The sequence below is a fragment of the Rhinolophus sinicus genome, chromosome 1 (assembly GCF_057876585.1).
Source record: "Rhinolophus sinicus isolate RSI-liver-muscle chromosome 1, RSI-T2T, whole genome shotgun sequence".
In the NCBI taxonomy this organism is placed as follows: Eukaryota; Metazoa; Chordata; class Mammalia; order Chiroptera; family Rhinolophidae; genus Rhinolophus; species Rhinolophus sinicus.
The window spans coordinates 38,366,187-38,393,103 of record NC_142501.1 but is presented as its reverse complement, the minus strand read 5'-3'; the positions used below and the strand labels follow the sequence as shown (position 1 = coordinate 38,393,103).

The 26,917-nt window shown below is 35.4% G+C and overlaps 1 protein-coding gene and 1 long non-coding RNA gene across 2 annotated transcripts; both read right to left on the bottom strand.

The window, feature by feature from the left end:
- Positions 1–9,863: 9,863 nt before the first annotated feature.
- On the bottom strand, positions 9,864–13,736 carry LOC141570129 (uncharacterized). Its single transcript, XR_012494034.2, has 4 exons — positions 13,648–13,736; positions 11,443–11,499; positions 10,507–10,566; positions 9,864–10,402 (listed from the first exon to the last, which is right to left on the bottom strand). It is a non-coding gene; the product is annotated as an uncharacterized LOC141570129 (long non-coding RNA).
- Positions 13,737–14,208: 472 nt separating this feature from the next.
- LOC148759048 (inositol 1,4,5-triphosphate receptor associated 2-like) lies at positions 14,209–25,628 on the bottom strand. The gene is made up of 7 exons (XM_088790813.1): positions 25,621–25,628; positions 23,384–23,463; positions 23,215–23,293; positions 21,956–22,114; positions 18,576–18,693; positions 16,595–16,645; positions 14,209–14,301 (listed from the first exon to the last, which is right to left on the bottom strand). The coding sequence occupies exons 1-7, from the start codon at positions 25,626–25,628 to the stop codon at positions 14,209–14,211; spliced, it is 588 nt and encodes a 195-aa protein (XP_088646939.1).
- Between the last annotated feature and the right edge of the window lie 1,289 nt (positions 25,629–26,917).

Genomic DNA, 26,917 nt, shown 5'->3' with positions numbered 1-26,917 from the left:
TAGTAACCCTTATCAGATATACAGTTTGGAAATATTTTCTCCCATTCCACAGGTTACCTTCTCACTCTATTAATTCCTTGCTGTACCAAAGATTTTTAGTCTGATATAGAGCCACTTGTCTATTTTTTTATTTTGTTGCCTGTGCTTTTGGTGTCATAGCCAAGAAATCATTGCCAAGACCAATGTCAAGCTTTTCCTCCAAGTTTCCTTCTAGAAATTTTCCAATTTTAGGCCGTATGTTTACATCTTCATTCCATTTTGAGTTGACTTTTGCATGTGATATTTGATAAGAATTCAACTTCATTCTTTTGCAGGTGTATATCCTGTTTCCCCAACATCATTTGTTGAAGAGACTATCATTTTCCGTTGTGTAGCCTTGGCACCCTAGTCAGAGATCAGTTGAACACACACATATATGTACATATATGTGTATTGGAGCATCCTATATATACATATATACATATACATATATACGTATATATATACATTTATACATATGAAAAACATATACATATATATGTACACATATACATATGAAATACATATATGTACATATGTGTAATATATATATATTTCTGAGAGCTCTAGTCTATTCTATTGGTCTGTCTTTAGGCTAGTACCATACTGTTTTGATTACTATAGCTTTATGATACATTTTGAAATTAGGAACTGTGATACCTTGAGCTTTGTTCTTCCTCAAGACTGTTTTGGCTACTTGTGTTTTTTTTGTGGTTCCATATGGACATTTGGATTTTTTTTTTTTTATTACTATAAAAATGCTGTTAGGATTTTGATAGGGATTGCCTTGGATCTGTAGGTTGCTTTAGATCATAAGATGAACATAAGATGTCTTTCCATTTATTTGAATCTTCTTTAATTTCTTTCAGCAATGTTTTATAGTTTTCAGTATACAAGTCTTTATCTACTTAGTTTATTCCTAAGTATTTTATTATTTTGGATGCTCTTTTGAATAGGATTTTTTTTCAGTTTCCTTTTCAGATAGTTCATTGTTAGTGTATAGAAATGTAACTGATTTTCATACGTTGATTTTGTATGATGCAATTTTGCTGAATTTATTAGTTTTAACAGCTTTTTGTGGATTCTTTAGGCTTTTCTCTAAGTAAAATCATGTCATCTGCAAACAGAGATGACTTTACTTCTTCCTTTCCAATGTGGATGCCTTTTATTTCCTTTTTCTTGACCAATTGCTCTAGCTAGGACTTCCAGTACCATGTTGCATAGAAGTGGTGAGAGTGGGCTTACTTGCTTTGTTTCTAATCATAGAGGAAAAACTTTCAGCCTTTCACCATTTAGTATAATGTTAGCTGTGGGCTTTTCATATATGGCTTTTATTATATTGAGGTAGTTTCTTTCTTATGTCTAGTTTTTTTAAAAAATATTTTTATCATAAAAGGGGGTTGAATCTTGTTAAATGCATTTCTATATCAAATTAAATGATCTTTTGATCTTTATCCTTCATTCTGTTAATATGGTGTATCATATTAATTGATTTGTGTATGCAGAATCATCCTTGCATTCAACGGACAAGTCTCACGTGGTCATGGTGTATAATTTTTATAATGTACTGTTGAATTTGGTTTGCTAGTATTTTGTTGAGGTTTTTTGCATCTATATTCATCAAGAATTTTGGTATGTAGGGTTTTGGGGTTTCTTTTGGTTTTGTTTTTTGTAGTGTCTTTGGTTTTGGTGTCTGGATAATGCTGCCCTCAGAAAACAAATTGGTAAGAGGTTGCCTCCTCTTCAATTTTTTGAAAGAGCTTCAAAAGAATTTGCACTAATCTTCTTTAAATATTCAGTAGAATTCACCAGTGAAGACATCTGGTCCTGGTTTTTCTTTGTTGGGAGGTTTTTGAATACTGCTTCAACCTCCTTACTAGTTATGGTCTGTTCAGATTCTGTTTCTTCCTGATTCAGTCTTAGTAGGTTGTATGTTTCTAGGAATTTATCCATTTCTTCAAGGTTATCCAATTTGTTACTGTATACTTGTTTATAGTAATATTTTATGATCCGTCCTCTTCAACCCCTCATGGCATCAATTGTAATTTCTCTTCTTCCATTTCAGATTTTGAGTTTTCTCTTAGTCTAACTAAAGCTTTGTCACTTTTGTTTATCTTTTCAAAAAAAAAATTCTTAGCTTCATTTCACTAATTTTTTTTTAAATTGTCTTTCTATTCTCTATCTTGTTTATTTCTGCTCTAATCTTTATTATGTCCTTCCTTGTGCTAATTTTGAACTTAGTTTGTTCTTCTTTTTCTAGTTCCTTGAGAAATAATCTAGGCATTCAAGAGTGTCTATTATCTTCTAAAGGAAAGCAACAGGACTATAAGGATCAATAGATATTCATACTCAATAATATTAAACTTTTAATCACTTACATGTGTTTGTATCTATACGACAATAAGTTTTATGTACTTTAGGAATCATAACAGTCTTGGAAATAGCTATTTAAAAATTAGATAGACCCCCCAAAAAATCAGATAGACCACCCCAAAAATCAGATAGACCCAGCTATTAAAAATATTTAACAAATGTTAAAGCATTGAAGATTTTTCTTTCAGAAAGATCTTTATTATCATGTTAAGAGGTAAGTATTAGCTTTTGGTGTGTATTTTTAAGTTCAACATCTCTCCTTGCTAACATGTCCTAATGCTAACTCTTGATTTCTAATCCTGCTAAGTCCAAGTCTCCCCCAGACTTTGACTCTAAATAACTCCCCAGTTACCTAGTTTTCAGACCAAAGACCTCTAAGTCAAGGATGACTCTTCTCTTTCTTGCATTGCCACAACTAATTCATTAGCATATCTGATATGATCCATCCTCGAAATATAGTCTGAATGTAACCATTTCTTACTACCTTTACAACTATCACTGTAGCTCATGTTACACCCATCACCTGGACTAGTGCGATTAGCTCTTAACTTAGTGGTTTTATGACCATGACCCAGTAAATATTTTATATTTCAACCAAGTACACACACACACACACGTGCAGCTGAAACAAAAATGCATGAAATAATATTTACTCTTACTATATGCAATATGCTCTGATAGTTTACATTTATTTTTTTAAAATTGGTCATAATCTAGTAAGTTGATTTCAAGAACTGTAATTGGTGGTCTGTTATTGAAAAAACTCTTCTCATTAATCTCACTGCTTTAAATCTTACCATCTATAGACAAATTTCTACCCAGCATCCAGAATGATCTTTCAAAATACATGTTATATTTCTTCTCTGCTTATAATCCTATGATGGCTTCCCATTCCCTCAGAATAAAACTCCAGTTCCTAAACATGAATCGCAAGGTTGTGGACCTGACCCCGGCCTATCTCTCTGGCCTCGTCTCCTACCACTGTCCAGCACTCACTTCACCCCAGCCATGCTGGCCTCTGGCTGCTGCTCACACATACCAAGCTCATTACAACTGCAAGGCCTTCTCACTAGTTATTTCCTTTGCCTAGCACACAACCCAGATCATCACATAGCTCCCTATCTCACTTCACTCAGCTATCCTCTCAATTAATCACTCCTCAGATAGGCCTTTCCTGGCCATTCTAAAGTTAGGTCCTCCTGCCCCTTGTCATTCTAGGTTTTCTTATCCCTGCTTTAATTTTCTTCGAATCATTCACCACTCTCTGGCATTATAGCATATAATTATCTGTTTTATGTTCATTGTCTATGTCCCTCAATAGATGTTAGTTTCACAGAGGCAGATATTTGTCATATTTCCTATAATTCTCCAGCAACTGGGGGGGGGGGGGGAAGCCTGGCAAAGAGCTGGCACTTGGATGCTGTATGAATGATGACATGCTTTTTCGCATAGAGCCCTCCAGAGCAGTTTTTTTTTTTTTTTTTTTTTTTTTTTTTTTTTCACTGTCTCTTCAGTCTTTAGCATTGGAGCCTATTTATCTTGCACCAGAAAGGAAGCCTTCTTCTAAGTAAACGGCCCCTGAAAGTTACCTTTAATAAACATTTCCTACCTCATCTAAACATAGGATATTTAGTGGACTCATTCCCACAAGAGTCAACTCATTTCCTTATGCATAGGTAAGACCCGCAGCCAAATCATTCGGTGTGTAGCTCTATATGGTTTTGTCTGTCTTAAATTATGTCTCGAAAGCAGGAACTAATGCATCCTTACACTGACAAGTAGTATGTTGCCCATTGCTAGGTTTCCAGAATATTTTTAATGACTATTATGTCAGATTTTAACAAGTAGATAGTGGGGGGTTATTAGTTGTAGGAACTTAAGTTTTGAAGACAAACATATCTAGGTCTGATCCCAGTTGTTACAAAATCCTACCTGGGTAAACTTGGGAAGTTACTGAACCTCTCTGAATCTAAACGCATGTCAAATTCTGAGCACTACAGCCAACACAGTAAGTTCTCAACAAATTGCACCTACTATTAAACTGGGCTTCTGTGTGTCTAGTACGATAAATACAGAAGATTCATGTACTCAGCGATGACTATGGTGTAGGCCTCCCTCCAAATAGTTCTTTGTTGCTAACTAGAAGAATTTCAATGCTCTCTTTTGTGGAGATGGTATCTATGTAAGGAAGCTGCTGCATATCCACTTAACCCACACCTTTACCACTAAGGGGAAGTCTGGGATGCCTGCTTCTTAGGGAAAGCAGAAGATCATTTTTTTTTTGAGAATTCCCTCTGGTATTAACCTCTCTCTGGTATCTAGTTTCCTTATTTGCAGGGAGTAAAATAAATTTTCTTCTGGCTATTTTCTTTGAGCAAACTTAGTCTCTACATTTTTTTTTACTTGATTAAAATTCAATATATACCCATGTTCATTCAAAAAGCACTTCTTAAGGGAATGCTTAGTTTGGTAGTAGCAGCTATATAAATCAAGCTCAACAAAAGACATAATCACTGTCCTTGTTTAGTATGTGGTTTACAAAGTGTACAAATTTCAAGAATTTCCCCATAATCATAATTAAGGTGAGCGGGAAGGTAAGATGATAAATCATTTTACATTTAGATTCCTTTATTCCCTATGACTTTTTTTACTTGAAATTTAATTAACCAGTGCCCACTGCAATGCATTATATACTGAGGTGGAACATGAAGCCTGATGGGATAGGGGTCAACAGACCCAGCATCAAGTTCTTCCATTAATCAATCTGTGGATTTTCCATTAATAACTCTCAGGTCTTGATCAATGCACTTTGCAACCTTATGTCTCTATCCTGTGTAAAATTATGAGGTTTTACTAGATGATCTCTAAGACCCATCTCGTTAAAAGAATTCTATATTCTGTAATTCCAAATTTCCTCTCTAGAGAAAATAACTCATTACACTGGTTCCCACAGATTTTAAAGTTCACTATTTACAATATTGAGTATATAAGTCAATTTCACTCTACTCAGATTTCACAGTTCAAAATTGTCAGACAAATTGTCTTCACTGAAAAGTGTCATCTGAAATCAATGTATATAACTTGAAAAAAGTAAATCAAACGCTGTGGCACAATCACAAATGTGTCATGTTTATAAAGCATGGGTTTCTTATATATAAATGGTCATTACCTGGAAAGGTATTCATTTCTGAAGTAAAAATATTCCAGCCTGAATCTCTTCAAAATCTCTATCAATTTATCAAAAGATTCTGTATGGTTTCCCAAGCTGTTCAGCATTAATATACAAAGATTTAGCTTCTCTTTCATGATATACTTGAATTCCTACAAGGAAATTTCAGTGTTAAATTCCAAAACAAGCTCCACTATTCCAGTGTTAAGTACAAACATATGACAGAAGCAATATAAAATGCTGTGGCCATTTCCCTCTCAATAGTATTCATTTTTATTGGACCCTAAAATTCTAATTGAATAGATACTAATTCTCAATTACCCAAAGACTAAATTATCTGAATTTAACAAATATATATTGGGTATCTATTATGTGCTTAAAATGAGTTTTGTTTTCTTTTTCTTAAGATAGTGGGTCCTTTACTATTTCACCAATCATCACAATTGCTTTAGAATAGGATGGGACAAGGAAATGCAAAAAAAATCAGTAGTTGTTGATTAGTATATTCAAAAGGAATTTCTGAAAAAGGTTAGTTTGGCAAAGAGGTTGAAATTAATATTCCACAGTTTTCAGAGTTTATTTCTTGCTTTAGCTTAACTTAGGGGGCTGATAAATGTTAGGAAGTCATCTGGCAGTCAAGAAGTAGAGATAATAAATGATGGATAAATTAAAGAGATTTATTTTTATATACTTCCTTTCTAACAAAACTGGTAATAGCTACCTAAGAAGTTCTTATTTTCCCAATGTTCTGCTAATTTCTGGGATAAGGAATCTGTTAGAGTATCAGGAATAAGAGTCTTTTGTATTATAGTTATTCTATTAAAATTAGAGAATTTAAATAGGTCAAGGAAAAATCCAAGCTTAGACTAGTCGGATCTCACAAGGATTCAAATAAAATATATTTTTTCCTTAAATGATTTTATTTATTTGTTTCTCCAGCACATATCACATATCCTCACACTCACTCACTCTTATTTTCTTTCCTCACCCTCACACTCACACACACTTATCCTAACACTTACTTTCACCCACATATGCACATTCATACACAACCCCAGTTAGGGAAAGCAGAAGACCACAATAACATCTTAGACATAGTACTATATATAATAAGCATTACCCGGGTTTCAAAAATCGAAGGGAAATCACAAAATACAGAATACTTACAGTAAGCTTGTTCTCCCACATTTCTTTCACAGTAATTTCTGGATTAGTTACCCACTGTAGAGAGCTATCGATGAGGGTTTCAACTTTGGGAACTTCTTCATGCTGAAAAAGATTTCCACATCATTTACTAGGAATGCAGGTGAAAGACATATGCTACAATTTAAGAAGTAATTTAGTCCAAAGTTCTACTTCATAGGCAATTCAGGAAGACACCAGAGAGTTCCTTCTCAATCTAATGTCACCCGGTGACTTTCCTTTATCCCAGGACATTACATGTGGTGAGGCTAACTCTCGTCAGGTGCTCTATACATGCTGAATATACACATAGAATCATTTTCCAGAACAAAACTTACCCATTTTCATTCCCCTTTCAAATAGAAGAAAACAAGCCTGTTCGAGGATTTTTTCATTTATCAAACCAAATACTACCTACTATACATGCTAGTCACTGTGAAAGGGACTAGAAATACTAACATGAAGATGTTTTCTGCTTTCTCTGACCATCTAGAGTTTCTAGTCAAAAATAAAAATGAAAAAAGAGGTACTAGCCATTAGCTAGAAAGAAACTATTCAAGAAGTACCACATTTCCAGCCTTTCAATAGTAAAGATGAACCTATAGGAAAACTAAGCTCAAGTAATCCATGTCTAACGGTCAAACTGATAGTCCTAACTGACCCAGAACTAGAAGATCAACCTCAGGAAGGTTTGAGAAAAATCTTCTCTTTTCATAGTAGAATTAATTTGAGTCTTAACTACACACCAATATGCTTGTGCTCAGCAAACAGATAGTAGGTCACTTATCTGCAGGTGTTCCTAGCCAGTGAAATGCCACAATAGGTGTGTGTTATACAATACCAGCTTCTGAAGCATAGCTGTGAATTGCAGTCCCTTTTGTTCAAGTTCTCTGAGGAATATTAGCATTTCTTGGTCGATCATCATGTCCACAGATGACAAGCTGATTAAACTGCACTGCCACTCAGTTTCATCTTTCTGAAACAATTACCAAAATGTGCACAACGCTGTCATTCTAACAAAAAACATTCATGATTTTTATTTTATGAAAATGATGCCTACAGGTCATTGTAATTGTCCCCATCAAATAGTTGTAAATAGTCTTATGGAATCCCCCTACATCCCCCCCAAAACTGTTTACATTTTCTCTCTAGGATGGCTTCAACTTAACTGATTCATCCTCAAGAAAAATTTATTTATCCTATAGATAACATTTACATGTGGGTGATACAAACTTCTATGGCTCTCATTTTATGAAACTAAGGAAAGATTAAGAAATTCACAGAAATAAAATAAACGATGGGGAGTGGGGTGTTCAATAAATCCCATTGAAGATAGACTGGGTTCTTTTGTCTCTCATTCATAGAAGATACTGTTGGATAATGTTTCACAAAGCATATTTCTTATAATTCTCTCAAAGTCTCTCTCTCCTGTTATATTTGAGGTGTATGACAACAACACATTAACTTTCTTTTTGCTGTCTGTTGGGAAAAGGTCAGAAGGCTCTTATTTCCAGATTCCAATTAGAAGGCAAACTTCTTCATCAGTGGAGTAAACCTCAGAGCCAGAACTTTGTCAGCTGTTTAACTCCCATTTAGAACTATAGAACTTTACAGACTGGCATCTTGACATCGTCATTATCTCTGAGGACTGAGGATAAAAACACACTGCCATGGCAGATTTGCCACCACTTCTTTCAGTCTGGCAGTTTGGCTTGGTGTCAAAACACAGTCAAATGATGAGTATGAAACAGAATGTCAGGAAAGCACAGTGCTCAGCAGAATGGCCAAGGCTGCCTGAGACGGTGTCAGATGAAGACAGCATATGCTGCTCCTGCATCCTTGGCAGGAGAAATTCAAACAGCATTTGCCCCAAAGACATTCTTCCTCTCCTTTCAAGGTCATATCACAGCTGTCAACAGGAAGACATTCTGACCTATCCATTGTCCATAGACATGGAGAGACCATTAAAGTGGTGAAAAGAAAGGAATTTTCTAATAAAGCATTCCTAATATAACAAGCATAAAACTGGAAAGTATACAGGAGTGAAAATATAGTATTAGGTGTTCCAACATTTCATCTCCAAGGAGGCCTCTGATTGTTTCCTCTCCTGTTATAAAGAATTGGGTCTACCTAACACACTGAGACTTTTTAAAGGAATAATGCATTTTGCCATTTTAAAATTAAACAAAAAACATATAAAAATGCTCATTTCTGTCCAGAATGTAATAACCATTGTCATTCAATTGGATTGGTACAATTACCTCCTAAAGCAAAGAAATTTCATGTTGTTTCTGAGTATCTTTATTTTTGTTAGATACATTTCCTTTGGGGGATTGGGGAAATACTGAAAAAATAGTTCATGGATCTCTACTGCTATCTTTAGGATCCCAGGCTCGGGAACATGCAGGTAGTCTGTCCTGAAAAGTATCAAGAATATAATGATTTCTAAAGTCCAGATTCACTCAACACACATTTCCTCAGCCCCATGCTTGACCCTCACTATAGTTCGCAGCCATAACTGGAAAAGGTCTGTTCTTCCAGGCTCAGAAACATTAGACTTAGATTCTAAAAACAATCAACAGATTCTCTCAAAATGTCATGAGTACTTTTCAGCAAGCTATGGACCTTCACTTAATAGTAAATTATCGCACATAGTGATTATTTTTTAAAGCTTTGCATTTGATGATAATTACCTACCTCAGCAGACTGAGCAAGAATTAGTTCACAATGTAAAGATTTTTCTCCTTCAGAGATGATACTCTTATGCTCTCCACTAACATTCAACTGGATCCCATTCCTTGAAAAAATAACAATAGTCCCGTCTGATTAGATGTGCCTCCAACATTGTTTTAAGTCACCAGAATAAGGTTTATCACCATACAATCAGTAAGCACTCATGTATGCCCAGGATTGTAGTAGGTACTTCGGAATACGGAGAGAAATAAGAGATATCTCTGGAACTGCACAGATTAGTGTCTCTAGGTGGTGGCAAAAACGTAGGCCATACTAAAAAAAAATAAATAAATAAAAATAAAAATGGAGCCAATAGTTAAAAATAGAAATTTCACTAAAAGCCCATATATTTTGGGGTTTTCTTTAAAAATCAGAAGATGTGGCCACATTGGGTCCATATATTCTCGATGCAGCAATTAGCTGGAGTTAAGCAGAGTCTCCCTTCATTGGGGTAACACAATTTTCTCACTTGCCACTCTCATAATGTAAGTATGTGCACTTACCTCATTGACTTTACTCATTTTTCTTATCTGAGAGGATCCTATAGCCTCCTGGACTAGCATACTACACATACAAGTACTCAGAAACAAATGGTTATAACATAAGATGATGTATGTAAGAAGAGGTAAGAATAGCATGCCATGCATGCACTCAAAAGGATTGCTTTAATCTCAAGGGAAGAGAAAAGCAAGGTAAAGTCATGAAAAACTTGTGAAGGAGTTCTCTTGGAGAAAATACCACTTACAAAGGTATCGAAGAAAAGATTGTGACCCATGCAAAGAACTGCATATCACTCAGTAGACTGATAACGTATGGTGGAGGCCCACGAGAGAAGGCCGGTGAGGTGTTGCTTTGTACTCACATGATGAGTTCCTGTTGCAAGTGCTGTAAGTCATGAGCCAATTTGTTTTTATCCTCTCGTAAATCCTGGAATCACATACAACATTAGGCTGTACATGTTACTCGAGTGGGGAATTTACATGTACATTTAACAACCCCACCTTGCAAGAGGTGAGATTATTATGGTATACCTCTATAATGCTTTCGTATTCTATGATGGTTGACTTAAGTTCTTCTATACTTAAATCCTTCTGAAAAGTAGAAGAGAAAATTAATAGCTAATAAATGTATGAGTCCACCAAATCATATTTATTAGACTGTCAATCTGAGCCACAGAAGAACTGTAAATGCCCAGTGGGAGACAGAAAGTTGGTACAATATTCAGTATCTAGGTCAATGTCTACCAGCCATGAATAATTTCTTTGAAACATCATAACAAAGCAGGAAAGAAGAAGAAGAAAAATATTGGTCTTCCTTCACTTCCCTATCTTGAAATGGGGAAATTTATTAACTTAGGCTGTGTCTCTTAAAGCCACCATAATCAGCACCTCTGTAGCCAGCATCCTTTGTTACCAGGTAGGCTATGATCACAGGATACAAGGATAAATAAAATGATATCTATCGATTTTTCTGTCTATCTATCTATCTATCTATCTATCTATCTATCTATCTATCTGCCTCACTATTTATCTATCTATCATCTATATATCTATCATCTATTTTTCTGTCTAATCAATCAATCTAAGGGAGAAACTAATTTAGGGATATATTTGTCTTCTTCCCTAAAACAAATGACTGCACACTCATTGTGTTGTTGTGCACTAAATTTGCATCACCAGTATCTAGCCAGTGACTGATAAATTGGCAACTAATATTTATTACATAGATTAATGACCATCACCAGAATTTAGAGAGGATGTTAAAACTTATCCCAGATGAAGAAATCAGTATTCTCCATTCAGAGTAACATTTTTTGTGAAATATTATAAAGTAAAGTGTAATATTCTTGACAGAATATTAGAACCAGATATTTTCATAGGGCGAAGGTACACAAATGACCATCTTTTTTATGATTTGGAGAGAGCTAGCCAATCCCACAAAACTTCATGGGAAGGGACAGAACTAACCTTCTGCAAACTTGCGTCTTTATTAAGCAAAGTGTTCTCATATGTGTACAACTGCATCTGAAAAGAAACAAGTTTCGGGAAGACCATTGGGACATTGCTCTGATAAAGGACAGTGCCACAAAAATCATTCCAATAGGGAGACATGTTTCTGAAGAACCTTTAACGCGAATGTGTTTGTCACTTTTTATTGAACTTTCACGTCAGCCTCACAACAATCCTAGAAGCGAGGTCATTGCCCTTGCTTTATCAGTGAGGAAATTGAAGCTCAACACTATTCAGGGACTTGTCCAATGTCACACACAGTGACAGAACTGAGCCCAGATATGAGTCTTTATCCAAGTGCCTTTCCCACCATTTCATACTTCATATAATAAGAGGACATATAGAGTCTTTATTTTTTGGTGAAAATGAAAATCTAGATAAGACATGAACACAGACTCCATGTGGACATATAGAAGACTCTCTTTTAAAAATTTAAGTTTAAAAATATTCAAGATTTCTTTTAGCAAGGTAAATATTTAGGACATATCAGTTTATTCAAATCCAAAGCAAGCTTGCTGGCATAGGCTTCTAAATATAATGTAACTGATAAACATGTATATCGATTGAATTGAAAAACATAAAAAAATAATCCTCATAGTTATAAGTAGAATCATCATCATAATCATATATATTTGATATCCCTTTATAGTTCTAAAGCATTTTCAGGTAGTCATCTCATTTGAGTTTTCAACAAGCTTGTGGATTATGTAGAAAATATATCTATTCAGTAGATGAGAAAATTGAGACTTAAAGAGGTTAACTAATTGCTTACAGTTAAAAAGCTTTAAAGTAAAGAAGACAGGATTGTGTCTTCTAGCTCTTTCCACTAGTTTATAACAGTTATATTTTCCAAAGACAGTAATTCCTAGAATAAAATTAATTTTAATGTCTAAATTATAACTGCTACAACATATGTATATTTGTATACACACATGGAATTTGAATATCTGCTAGGAAACTTGAAAATTCTACATACAGACATGAAATTTAAGTACATCATCATTTCAAACATACACTCCAACAAAAAATATTTCTCAAATACTCCATTAGTGATGACAATAAGCATGACACAAATTCCTAAATTTATTAATAGTTGTCTTCTGTTTCCTGATGAGAATGTAAGGTAAATAGAACAAAAACAGACTTTTTAGATGCACTATAGATACAAATAATTTTTGTAAGCTATCTCTTAATTCAATCAAAGAAATATTTTTTCCATCTCCCCTTATTTTCCATGATAAGAAGGTACAATAGCTGAAATCTTTCCTGACTTTGGGATTTACAAAATCAGACATTGTTAAATTAGAAATTGCCACTATAATAAATAATAATAAATGCTGGCAAGGGTGTGGAGAAATTCGAACCCTCATACACAGCTGGTAGAAATGTAAAATGGTGCAGCCACTTTGGAAAACAGTCTGGCAGTACCTTGAAAAGTTAAATATACAGTTATCATATGACCCAGTAATTCCAATCTTAGGAATATACTCGAGTAATTAAAACATATGTACATACAAAAACTTATACACAAATATTCACAGCATTATTAATAGTCAGAAATTAGGAACAGCCCAATTTTCCATCAACTGATGAATAGATCAACAAAATATGGTATATCCATACAATGGAATATGACTCTGCAATAAAAGGAAATGAAGTATCAATATATGCTATAGGTGAACATATTCCATAACATAGATGAACCTTGGAAACATATGCTCAGTGAAAGAAGCCAGTCACAAAAGACCACATAATGTACTTGGTTCCACTTCCATGAAATATCCAGAATAGGTAGATCTATAGAGACAAAGTAGATTAATGGTTGCCTAGGGTTGGAGGGAAATGGGGTGACTATTAAAGGGATTTATTTTGGGATGAAAAAAGTGTTTAAAAATTGTGTTGGGTGATGGTTGCACAACTCTGTGAACATATTAAAAAACACCGGCTTGTATATTTTAAGTGGGTGAATTTAATGGCATGTGTATTATATATCAGTAAAGCTGTTACATTAAAAATAGAAATTGCCTTTTATAGAGTTCAGACATCTTAAGGAGTACAAATTTATAATCAAAGATTATTGTATCAATAAGTCTTATACATCTTTATAAAGTAATATGGGCTTGATGGAAGAAAATATTTTACCAGTGTTTGGGAAGTGCTTACTTGGTGCTCTGTCTCCGTTTTCGACAATTCCTCAATCTTCTTTTCCAATTTGTACATATCCATGATGTTCTTAGTATTCTAATGTAAAAGAAAATAGCATTCTTAGATTTAGACCAAAAAATAAATAAATAAAATAATGTCACAAAGTCTTTTTTAGGATGTAGTATTTTCTTTATTGATATTACAATCCATTTTAAACTAAGGGACAAAGCTTTAGACTTTGTCCAAAAGTCACATGATCCTTTTAACAGCACCATCCAGGAATACTCTCAGTAGTCCTTTCTCATCTTTCATTCCATCTCAAATGCTCACTCCCTAGTCAGACCTTCACAGTTGTCATCATCAGCAACTCTGACGCCTCTGTTATCTTAATTGCAAGCATATGACTCTTCAGCCACCACTTCTTGTGTTTCCAGATTACTTCTTTGAGCACCAACAGACCTTCAATCCCCACTAGAGCCCACAATCCATTGATCCAACCACCTTCTTATTCTTCCACCTTCCTGTGAATTCAGTCCCCTCTTTACTCAACTTAAATTTTTCCATGGTTGATCATTACAGTCACTCTCTTCCAAATTCCCTTAATTCCTTTGCCTCTTCCCTGCTTCTTTGCACGTGCTTAATTTTATCTTGCCACCCACCCAATGCCAGCACCTTTTCAGAGAAACATAAAGAAAAATAGAAATTGAAACAACAGCTCATAAGTTAAATTCATAACCTTAAACTGGATGTTTAGTAATCATAATGTATCTTCCTAGTCCATTCACGTGGCCATTTGCCTAAATCAGGGATTTGCAAACTACTCCAACTTCCCCAACCCACCCACACCTGCCAATTCTAGCTGACCACTTAGTTTTGTAAATAAAATTTTGGTAGAATATAGCTGTTTTCGTATTGTCTCTGGCTGCTTTTATACTATAATGGGAGAAGTGAGTGGTTGCAACAAAGGCCTTTTAACCAGGCAAGCCTAAAAATATTTACTATCAGGTCCTTTACAAAAAGTTTGCCAACTCCTGGCTTATTTCATTCCTTCTCTCTCCTTGAACTTCCAATACTTCGTTCCACATCCTCACTCTCAGCTGATAAGTTGACTTTGTATTTCACTGAGACATTGGAAACAACTTCTGTATTACCTGAATATATAATAAATACCTTTGGATATATTATAAAGCATTTGCCGATCTTGCACACTTGTCTCCACCTCTACTGTTACTGCTTCAGTCTAAGCCTCCATCAGCTTTTGTCTGGATTATTACAAGAGTCTCCTCATTGGTCTCCCTACTTCTTCCCTTGCCCCACTACAGTTGATTCTAAACCCAGCAGCCACAGTTATCTTTTAAAAAACAGAAACTAGAATGTGTTACTCCTCTGCTCAAAACTACCCAGCAGCTGCCGTCTCACTCAGCCCGAGTCCATGCAGTGCTTATGCAAGACCCTATGGGTCTAACCCCATGCAGCTCTTTGCTGAACCTCTTGCCACTTGTTCCCTCTGCTCCAGTCACACTGGCCTTGCTGTCACTCAGAAATAGCAGGCAGGCTACAGCCTGAGGTCTTTGAGTTTGCGTTTCCTCTGCTTGGAATGCTCTTTTACAGATAAACCTCCTTTCTAATTTTTAACCAAATGATTAATTTCATAGTGCTATTTTTTTGCCAACAACCCTAGTTTAAATTTCATTCCCCCATAATTCTGTTTTCTGCTTTTCTTTTCTCCATAGCATTAATCACAATCTAACTTGCTAGTTCCGCATGGGCTATTTTGCTTAAGCTTGTCTCCTCAACATCTAGAACAGTGCCTAACACATGGCAGTCTCCCAATGAATAGGGGTTCAATAAATGAGTAAGTGAAAGTGAGTAACTACTCAAACCATTGTGCTGTTGCCCATCACAGTGCAACAGAGTTGTAGCCCCTAAAGGAATCTTAGCTAGACATTTATATGCCTGCTCTACAGTAAATCAATAATTGCAGTGGTGAATGGTTCTAAGTTTCCTTCTATCTCAATTCTAAATTGGTTTGGTACAATTCTTTGATGCTAGGCAATAATCTTAAAATATCTTACATTGGGTTTTTAATTGTAAAACAGTAGTTTCACGAAAATTGGTCTTGTAGCTATAACATGTCTGAATCTAATGTATGGTTTCTTTCCTATCTTAATTGTTCCTTTCCAAACCACTATGAAGTTTTTTAATATCCACTTGCTCCATATTTTGGATAATTCTCCAGATTGTTCAGCACAGCTTAATAAATATATCTGATAAAGTTATATAAAGTCCAAATTAAAAACAAAACAAAACAGTGCATACCACTTGACATTCAAAAGGTACCCACAGAAAAATTCCCTCCAAAATAGTAACTTACTAGTATCTTTGCTACCTGTTCTTTCAATACTTTAACTCTGTTGCTTAAGAAAATATATTGCATAGAATTATTGAGTTATTTTAGAGATTTTACTAATATTTCCTAACATACATGAGGTATATGGTGAACGAAATGGCTCCACATGCATTATCTTAATCTCTAAAATAACTGAGGGAATAGGTATTATTAACCCAAAACAGATAAATGGCTTTTCCAAGGTAAGACTTTCAGTGACTTTAAGATCTGGTCTTTGACTCAATACTTTTGCCATCTAGGTCAGTGGAATAATAATGGAAAATTATTAAACAATATCTACAGTTTCCTTCTTGATTTGTACAGTTTTTAGATGGATTGATTTCATCTTAAATTTGAATTTTTAAAATCCCATTCTTCCACGGATAACTACAAAGGTAATAACGTACTTCTGACCAGCCATGAAAATCCTATCTACTCTTCCTCATTTGTCATTTAATAAAGCAATCTGGTCTTTGGCCCATAGGAGCCTGACTATTCACAAGATTTCTATCTAACCCATGATTGTATGATTTCCATATGTTTATCTGTGCCCATATTTTCATGATTTCAACATACCTCTTCTTGGAGAATCCGAATCTTAAGAATCAGATCCCGGTTTTCTGTCTCCTGATTCATTAAAAGAAAAGTAACTAAAAAGCATTTGAGAGGTTTATGAAAATATCACATATTTACCTGCAAGTCTATTGACATTCTTTCCCTTTGTCAACTTTAAATATGGCATTGACATATCACAAATGAACATAGTCTGAAAATACTCTCATATGGGGTTAAGCCTTTGGCTTTCAGTTTTTTGGGATCTGTGAGAAGTTACTGTTCTCCTTGACTCAATCTATGATGGCGGGGGTGGGGGGGGGAGGAAGGAATAGCCTGGTTTTTTTTCCTGCTACTTACTGCCATTCACTTCTGACAGATAGTGCAAACTCATCTATTTAAACAGTCCTTTGAAATTACAGAGTTCTAGCTTTCTACTTGAAGCTGTGGATATTTCCAGATTCAACATTGCCAGAACATATGAATATCAAAACCATTTTATAATTAAAAACCCCAAATTCAGAACCAAATTCTGAAGAAAAACTATTCCAGGATAAAATATATACCAAAACATTAACAGTATATCTTGTGGATAGGGGAGGGTAAGAATTTTGTGGGATTTTATTTTTTCTTTGTTAATATGCATTTCCTTATTTTTATAAAGTGAACAGCTATTTCCTTTTAAATATAAAGATAAAAGAGGAAACAACTCAGTGTCACTGGTATAAGACGAAGGAACACACACCCCACATAATTGGAATCAGAAGTCTGGAGTTTGATTCAGCTGCACCATTTCTTAGACAATCAACTTGGAATAATCAAAACATCTTGGGAATTCACCTATAACTCTATTAATTGTTTAATGAAGAATACCTACTTCTGTTTCTGCCTCACAGAATTTCCATGATGACCAATGAGGTGAAATACTAAAAATTCTTTTGAAATTGTAAAAACACTATAAAACACAAAGGATTAGGATTGTAAATCCAGGCCTCTGTACTTTTAATAACAGCTAACATTATCCAGACCTAGAAGGAAAGAGGACCTTGACTTCTTTACATGTATTAACTCACTTAACCATCCTAGGCCGAGGGTATAAGGTTATGTGGTATGCCTAAAGTTACCCAGCCCTAGGAGTCAGGACTTGCATGGAGCATTCTGACTTCCAAGGGTGGGCTCCTGATCATTTCCCTACATTGCCTCTATGTAAAAGCTCCTCATTGGTCCCAGATTGAGTCTTTCCGCTCGTGCATTCATAAAGACTTTCAGTCACCTGACACTCAGTGAGTCTAGTCCCCACATTTACTATTGAGGCAAGAGCTAAACTAAGCTGTGTCAGTTGTGGGAGCTCACAAGTGAGGGACATAGGCCTAGAGCCCATCTCCTGATAAATTACAGACCCCAAAATAAATTAGTTGGAGTGACTTTCAGCTGAACCCCACCATCATTAGCAATGCTAGAATACTGCTGGAATATATCAGAATTTTGACAATTATTACTAAAGCCCTAGATAATAGTTTAATATTCTCAATAAAAATGATTACATACTTATCTCTTGGCTGAGTTAAAGCTTAGTCTAAAATACAATTTGCTCTAAAAATTACAAGCCTGTATGTATGGAGCTTCGTAATAATCTGGAGGTACTAAGAAAATTGATTTTTTTAAAAACTGAGAAAAACGTGGACGTTTAACAGAGAAAAATTTTTGTAGACAATTCAAGTGGTTTTTAGTATTTGGTAGTTATGAATTCACCTACCAACTTTAGGAATCATCCCAGAGGGCTTCTAGGTCTTTACAAACCATTGCGAATATGACAGAGTAATTTGTAAAGAATTTTAATCTTTGCTGAGAAGGAAACAGTTTTTATTCTACCTGCCTTTACTTTTCTAAGGTGTCACCAATTCATTTATCAGTCTATTGACCTCTGATTTTTGCCTCCAAATAAACCTTTTGGAGTTCAGTTATGTAAACTATATGCCAATTTCAAAGTCCTTGGATAACTTACTAATTGTTTGTTCTGGGCTACAAGTGTGGTCTTCTGCTCTTCTGAAGCAGTCAAACTACTTTTTAGTTCTTCCAGTTCTTCTTTTAACAGATTTGTTCTCATAATAGCTTGGTGGGCACTGCGGGGGTGGAAGAGAAGGCAATGAGCAAAACCTCAAATATAACTGTCAAATATACTAAGAAAAGCCAAGGGCTATTTTTGGACCCAAGTTGAAAACCACTGAAAACTTAAACCAGATACCAACAATAGTAAAAATATACCCACTATCTTTCATAGTCCTTGGAAAAGGAAGAGATTTGGGGGGAGTGTGGTGTGGGAAATGATAAGAGGAAACAAAAATATTCCTGAAGATACAGATTTGGAGACTCCCTTTGTCTGAATCACACAGTTCTTTCCTTCTACTAGTAAGATGTAATATTAGTTAAGGCAATTCCACAAATCTTTATTGAATAATGCTATGTTCCAGGTGCTGTGACCTACAAAGGGGTTTATGATGGTGAACAAGAGACATGGTTCTTGCCCTTGTAAAGGTTATATACTAGTGAAAGAGATGGAAACTAAACAAATAGTTTCTATATGATATATTTCATTTTAAGTTAATTTAGCATTGTTTACAATAACAAAGCATTGGAAACAGCCAAAATGCCCAGTAAAATGAAACCTATTAAATGTATTCTGGTAATCCACCTCATGGAATTACCCGTCTGTACTCCCAGTAGATTATAAACTGTTTTCTGAGCAGGTTCTCAAAGAAGATACAACTTTTTCCTTACGAAGGAATTATATCTATCATTCAACAAATATTTGTTGAGCTTCGATTCTGTGCTAGGCAATGAAGACAAAATTGAACTCAGAGAACTTTATCCTCCTGGAGCTTATATTCTAGTGGGGTAAACAGACAACCATAATTATAACACAGTGTAATAAGAACCAAAGAAGGAGCGAACCCGAGTTCTATAGATACTGTGTAAAAAGCAGATAGTTCAGATCATGCGGAAGAGAAAAAGAAAAAGGGAAAGAGAGAACAGAAGCTCATACAGGGACTGCAAGCAGTTAGATGTTGTTGGCACCTAGAGTGGAAAATGGGAAGTAAAGAGAAGGTAACAGATGTCCTATCATACAGGGTTTTGCAAGCCAGATGAAAGAATTTGGATTTTATCCTGAACACAGTAGGGATCAACTGAAGTGTTTAAAACAGGGGCATGATGTCGTCAGACTGACATTGAGGAAGAGCATTCCTGCGCACGTGCACAAGTTTTGGAAAAGGCAGGGAACCCAATCAGGAGATCGCTGTAGTGATCCAGGTTAAAGGTGCCGTTCACTTGAACTACATAGAAGATATAGAAAGGGAGAGAAGGAAATCTATTTGAGAGATATAAAGTAGGTACATTTAACAGGATTTGCTATTTGATTTAGAAGTAAAGGCTGAGGAAGAAAATGGAGACAAAGATTTCTGGCTTCAGAGGTCACTGGAAGGGCGGGAGTGCTAGTACTACATACTACTAAGCACGAGGGTAAGCAGGATGGGTAAGAAACAGTTCCACCCATTAACAAAGGCACCATTAATATAGAAGGTAAATGATTCTATGACAGGACAACTGCACGATATCAAAAATAGGCTCTGAGCACATAACGGAAGCAGAGGCTCTTCCTGAAGGATTAGCAGAAGGAAAAAAGAGAACATAAAGATTTAATTTTGTAGATATTGGCATTCTGGCCACCCACACAAATTCTCTAGCCTTCCTGTCCTTCTGTGAGTTACCCAAATTCGTTTCAAATACTTCTCTTTACTGCTTACGTTAACCAGCATGCGCTTCTAGCACTTGCAACCAAAAGCCCTGTTGGCACATTCATCCAAGGCACATTTTTTACGAGAAAGTTTTAATTATTATATTTCAAATAAATAATAGGCCAGTTGTGGAATGGAGAGAGCTTGAAGTAGGGGTGTGTGTGTGTGCCAAAAAATTGTATACATGTTTTAAGAAAGGAAAACTATATTAAAATTATAAAACTCAATATATACTGATAACAAAAGATGAATACAAGTCATGTTTGACTTCTGCAATTACAAGAGGTGCTCAAAGTGGTTACCATTAGTGTCCAGACACTTCTGATTACAGTGAACTACTGCTTGAGCAATGTTAACCAAAGTGGCCACTTGTATCCATTTTTTTTGCACCCTCAGTATGTATGTGTGTATATACATATATTGTAAGATGGTTTAGAGGCTGAACTGGCTGATCAAAAACTGTGAAGATAAGAGTCCATGGTCAGAATGTTTTACTGTTTTTTTCAAGTTAACTTAAAACTTTTCTGTTCAGAATATTAGCATCTACATCTTAAACACAGATTTTATGAGAACCTTCTTGCTTTTTTTTTTTGGATGCTCAAGCCTCTCCCTGCAACCCATTTTACCAGTGTTTCTTAGGTCCTCTATCCTCTAACTTAAGCTAAGGTCCGAAACTTTCTTATCATCCTTCTAGACCATAGGTACCCTGATGGCACATTTTAAATCTGACTCATCAATGAATTTCTCATGATACTTAGCACAGGGCTTTGCATTGAGTGAGAGCTCAACAAAACCACAGAACACTTTGGATAGGTCCATTCTTAATCCTTAGTCATATTGGTCTTACATAGAGAACACTACCTTGAATGGCATAGAGAACATCATTGCTAGAAAAGAACTGATAACTATTGCTAGTGGGAATATAAAATGGTATAGGTTCTTTGGAAAACAATTTGGCAGCTCCTCAAAATGCTAAGTGTAGGTTACTACCCAGCGATTCTACTCTTAGGTATAAACTCAGAAGGACTAAAAGCATATCCACACAAAAATTTGTACACAAATGGTCATAGTAACAGTATTCATAAAAGTTAAAAAGTGGAAATAACCCAAATGTCCATCCTCTGAAAAATGAATAAACAAAATGGGGCATATCCAAACAGTGTATTATTTAGCCATAAAAAGGAATGAAGTAGTGATAGGTGCTACGGCATGGATGAGCCTTGAAAACATTATGCTGAGCGAAAGAAGGCAGTCACAAAGGACACACATCGTATGATTACATTTATATGAAATGTCCAGAATAGGAAAAGCCCCAGATTACTGGCTGCAGGGATGGAAGGAGGGAGAAATGGGGAGCAACTGCTAATCTGTATGGGATTTCTTTTTGGAGTGACAAAAATGTTCTGGAATTAGATCACAGTAATGGTTGCACAATCTTGTGAATACACCAAAAAACACTGACTTGTACACTTGAAGAGGGTAAATTTTATGCTGTGTGAATTATATGTATATATCAATAAAAACCAGATATTTTTTATAAAGTAAAAAGGCACTGAATGCTCCCAGCATGCAGTGCCCCACCATGGCTCACCTTTTTATCTGAAGGCGCAATTCAGTACAATCCTCCGATAACTGGCTGTTAGCTTCTTCCAAGGTTTCCAAGGCCAGCTTAATCTTATTATTTTCTTCCTCCAATTTCTGCTTGTTGAAATGCAGGTCTGCTACAGAGGCAATCAAATCAGACACATCTCTGCAAGTGAAAGAACAAATGGGAATAAATAATCTTCAACATCTCTACTCCCTTCTAATCAAAATAAGGCATATGGTTAAGCCCGAACAGGCTTAACTATCCCTGTGAGATTTTCTACTTTATCCTCTTCCATCCCCATAAATGTAGTGTATTTATACAATAAATATTTATACAAGCATTTATGATAATAGCATCAACAATTTTTTTCCAAAATTGCCAGGTATTCAGCATCTGCTACTTGTGCAGTCAGCTTGCACAGCTTTTGTTTATTCCTTTCCACTTTACTCCCAACACTTGTCTCTGTCTACACTGAAGAGTTCCTATTGCTGCCTGGGTTATGGGAGGTCCCCTAAAAAACTGACATAGTACTCTTTCAGTCAAGGGATCTTAGCAGATTTAATAGTCTTTTAACTAGGAAACAATTCTTGAAATCTTATATTTGTAGTCTGTAGCTCACAATTTAGTACTCATCTTCCCTAATATTTTCTACAGCTTGTTAATGTTTGTGAGTGTCACTCCTTCTCTCTTCATTAGGTCACAAACTCTTTGAGAGTCTGGTCTGTGTGTTTCATGGAACCCCAGGCCTCCTCTTTCTCTTCACTATCTTATCCTACGCTTAGTATAGGTTGGGTACATGGTTCCTACTCCACCTTTTTGTATCGCTAGACCTGAAGTGGTAAAGATAAAATAAGTGAGAGACAGAATCACCTCTCCTTACTATCTAAAACTTACAAATATCTAAAAGGATCTATTAAAGATGTGCTTTAAAAATAATCCCCCAAAGAGCTTAGGGTCAATTACATAACTCTACTTCAAATGGAAATTGTTTTCCATGGAAAACACATAAAATCAATGAAGAGAAGGGTTTCATGAGTGAGAAAATGTTACTTTATGTAATACTAGTCTTACGTAATGGGTGTTCCCAGTAAAACTAGTTCTAAAGCAATTGGGATAGAATAGTTTACAGTTAAACATAAATTATGTTTGCTCTACCACAAAAAAGAGCTGTGTGAGTTAATCATAAGTAAACTATATGAATCTATGAAATAAATCATAAATCTTGAGGCACTTGAGAAAGCATTACAACTAAGAATGCTTACAAGACTCCTTTAGACACATCTCCGCCCAAAGCCTCGAAGTCCCCTGATGTAGACTTGGTTATATCTGTGGTCATCTTAACTGAAACACATACAATAGAGTTTTACAAAAAATCCACTTCTCCAAACCACAACAAAGTGGCAGGACAATCCCGAAGAAACACATACGTACTTGCTCTGCCCGATTTTATGCTGTCCTGTTCAAACACAGAGTCACTGATGCTGCCACCTGATCCACTGTTCACTCCTTCCCTGTAGCCAAAAACCAAAACCAATCAGCTCAGATTCTTTGCCAGGAAAAAGCTTAACTAATTTTTCAAATGTGCTCAGTACTTTTCTATTCAGACATTTCTCTCTGGATTTTAAAACCATCTACTCGTTCAGAAACTATTTGGCTCCCAATACTGTACTTAGATAAGGTAATAGAAAAGAAACATAAGGCATTCATTTACTTCCACCTTCCATAAACTTTTAATCTAACATGAAAAAGAAAGTGTGTGTGCAGATACAGGAAGGGGATGATATTTAGCAGCTACGATTACGGGATAGGTGGTCTCAATGAATTAGGAAGTTGACATAGTTTGGAGTGATAAGTGACACTTGAGGAGGTAGCAAGACCTTGACCCTTAAAGGACTGGAAAGGGAGAGTCATAAACAATTAATATTTTTGAATACAATGATGGTGTTACCATTTTCCATGCCTCATGGAAAACCTAGTTGAATCTAGACTAATTGTACTTTAAGCATTTTACTCCTGAAATTTGGGGAACCCTCTGTGCAGAGCTCTGTCCAGTATACAAACTCTAGCCCTAACCCCCAAAATAAGCAAATCAAAATTTCAATCACTTTTTTCCTAAAAATTTCTATACTGTCACTTAAGTTTTGTTACTTAATCTTTCTAAATGCCAAATCCTTTCACTATCTCTCTGGAGCAGCCACAAAATTCTCCAAATTTATACTGACATCTCATTGTGTTTCAATGTGCGATGTTTGCCAAAAGGTGGCTGAGTAGAATAATTTATACAGCATTCTTACTATTCCTAACTACATACCCATCACCGTTTCTGAGTTTCTGTTCTTACATTTTATATTTATACCTCTTGTGTTTTTTCTTTTCCTTTCCATTTGTTCTAAAAATTAGAATTTTTCTTTTGCCCCCACTCCATTTTATAAAATGGATTATTGATATTTTTATTATATAATGAAACTTAAATATTTTAGAAAAATGAAAAAATTCATGAGGAAAAAAACTAAAAAGTGAAAACCATCATGCAAAGATAATCATTTTGGCATATATTTTTCCAATTTTTTTCCTATGCATTTTTTTTACAAATATGAGATTATATTACATAAATGAATTTATGGCCTATTATTTGAAATAAATACATATGAATATTTATCTTATCACATATCTAATTATAATTTTGAGTTACTATTTAGGATTCTAATATATGGAAGCATTATAATTTATTTTTCTAATCCTCTATTTTTAAATATTTAGGTTGCTTATATTTATCATTATCATAAACAGCATTGTACATATATATTAGAATTTACGATTGGTTATTTTCCTTAAAGTTACATTACTAGCTTGAACACATTGCATATTTTAAGGGTTTAATACACATTCCTAAATCGCTCTTAAAAAAACCTGTACCTTTGCACTACTACCAACAATGTATGAGAGGGGGCTGATTTCTTTACAACAATATGGGATAGAGTCATTCCTTTTAAAGCTTTGCTAAACTGATGAGCAAAAATAGTGTGTTGTCTTTATTTGCATTTCTTTGATTACTAAGATTAGATATTTTTATATATTTATCTTGCCTTCATGATGAACTCATGTATGTCAAACAACATTTCAGTCATCTTTTCTTAAGTCATCTATACATCCTATCCCTACATGAAATCTGTAATAGCAAGTTTTGTCACTCGTTCGGCTTGTATTTTTAAGTAAATCCCAATCTGGCTTCCTGTGAAAGGTGGCAACTCTTCTCTAGTATCCACCAGGGGCACCTGAGATCATAGGTATCATTGTCCTTCCTCACCTTTTATTTATTTATTTATTTTCTCACTATCCCACTATTGTTTCCTTTCCTTTTCCCTTCCTTATATTTGGGGCTTCTAAATTACACTCACTGCCCACTGACCACAAAAGGCTGTTGATTCAGAGTTTAAATGCATTTGGAGATGTGACGGTCAATATCAATAATTTGTTTGACTCATATGCCAGCTCAGTCCTCTGTGTGAACATAATATGTGCTGCTCCCTAAGCCTAATAAACGAATGTTATCAGATTAACATAATTAACATAATAGGTTCTCAAAGTGTGCCCATCGTCCTGCCCATGCTCAGCATCAGTTATCGCCTGGAAACTTGTTAGAAACGCCAATTTCATCCCAGACTTACAGAATCATGGCCAAGAATCAGGTATATCCTATGGATGATTCCAGTGCATGCCACAGTGTGAGAGGCACCAGATTATAATATTTCCATCAGCACAGAAAACAAAGATTATCATTAACTGTAATCAATTGTTAAAAGAGAACCTGCTGGGACTCCAATTACCATTTGTTTCTACAGCAAGCCATCCACTCTTTCATGATGGCATGGAAAGTTTCCAGATCCACCTGCAGGCCTCTCTTCTCAGGATCAAGCATGTTCCACAGCTCCCCAAGGCCACTATCTTCAGAATCTTGACTAGTTATTTGTCTCAGGTAATCTATTATTTTAGCAATTCCTACTGAGCCTGAGGAAGAAGAAAGGCAAACTAGTTTTGGCATATTAGTTAAGATTAGTTTTTGTAGGTGAGGTGATTAACTCTCTAAGGTTCCTTGGATCCTGGAACCATACCATATAACCCTCACAGTCCTGTTGAGTTGGCATGAGAGAGTGGTTGGAGCACTGGCCTTTGGTTGGAGTGTAATGGACCTAGTGTCAAATCTTGGCTCTGAAATGTACCAACCGTGTGTATTTGGGAAAATTCCTTAATCTCTTTAGGCCTCAGTTTCCTTATCTGTGAAATAGGGATGATTATACCTATTCTACAGAGTTGTAGTGAAGTTTAAATAAGGAAGATAAATGTAATCAGTAATCACTGTGGGAAGTGAGTAAAATGCCACTATTTTTGTCTCTCATTCTTTCCTGAAAAAGTATTTGATGAAGAAAGTTTTTCCCCTGCCCTAGATGAAAGTTCAGTCTCAAATAAGTAGTCTGACTTTGGGGGGGGAATCAGGATAGAGAGGTCATTCTTAGGTACAGTCCTACTATCACGTTCAGAAATTTAAATCATCCAGACTAAATTTCTAATTGACACACCAATCTTGTTTAAGCATAAGCATCTCTTTTACTTGTAACTAAGGCTTGACCTGGACTGTCTGCTTTGGGGGAGTGGGGGTGGGGAGATGGAGAAGGAGAAGATTGAGAAGGTGGATGCAGGAGTGAAGATTCTTCCCTCAAGGAGCTAAGTATAGAACATGACACAAAGAACGTCTAGTAATTAGAAGGAGGAGATAGTTGTAAAGGAAACTGCGTAACTTTAAAGAGAGTATCAATTTAATGGCAAATGTCATTTGGCAGTGATGAGAACATATTATTAATACAATTATTTAAAGAGATGACTTTTATTCCTTAGTTGTAGTAGAACTGGAAAGACAGCTTGAGAGCCAACAAGAATACCTTTACCTCATTTTCCTTCACTAAAACA

Bases quoted from the DNA above. Each gene is read 5' to 3' on its own strand.
- LOC148759048 (XM_088790813.1), bottom strand. The intron at 22,115-23,214 runs GTAAGCATTCTT...TTTCACTTGCAG, and splicing joins GATGTGTCTAAAGGAGTCTT to AGATGTGTCTGATTTGATTG. The intron at 16,646-18,575 runs GTAAGTTATCCA...TTAATGAATCAG, and splicing joins TAGCCCAGAACAAACAATTA to GAGACAGAAAACCGGGATCT.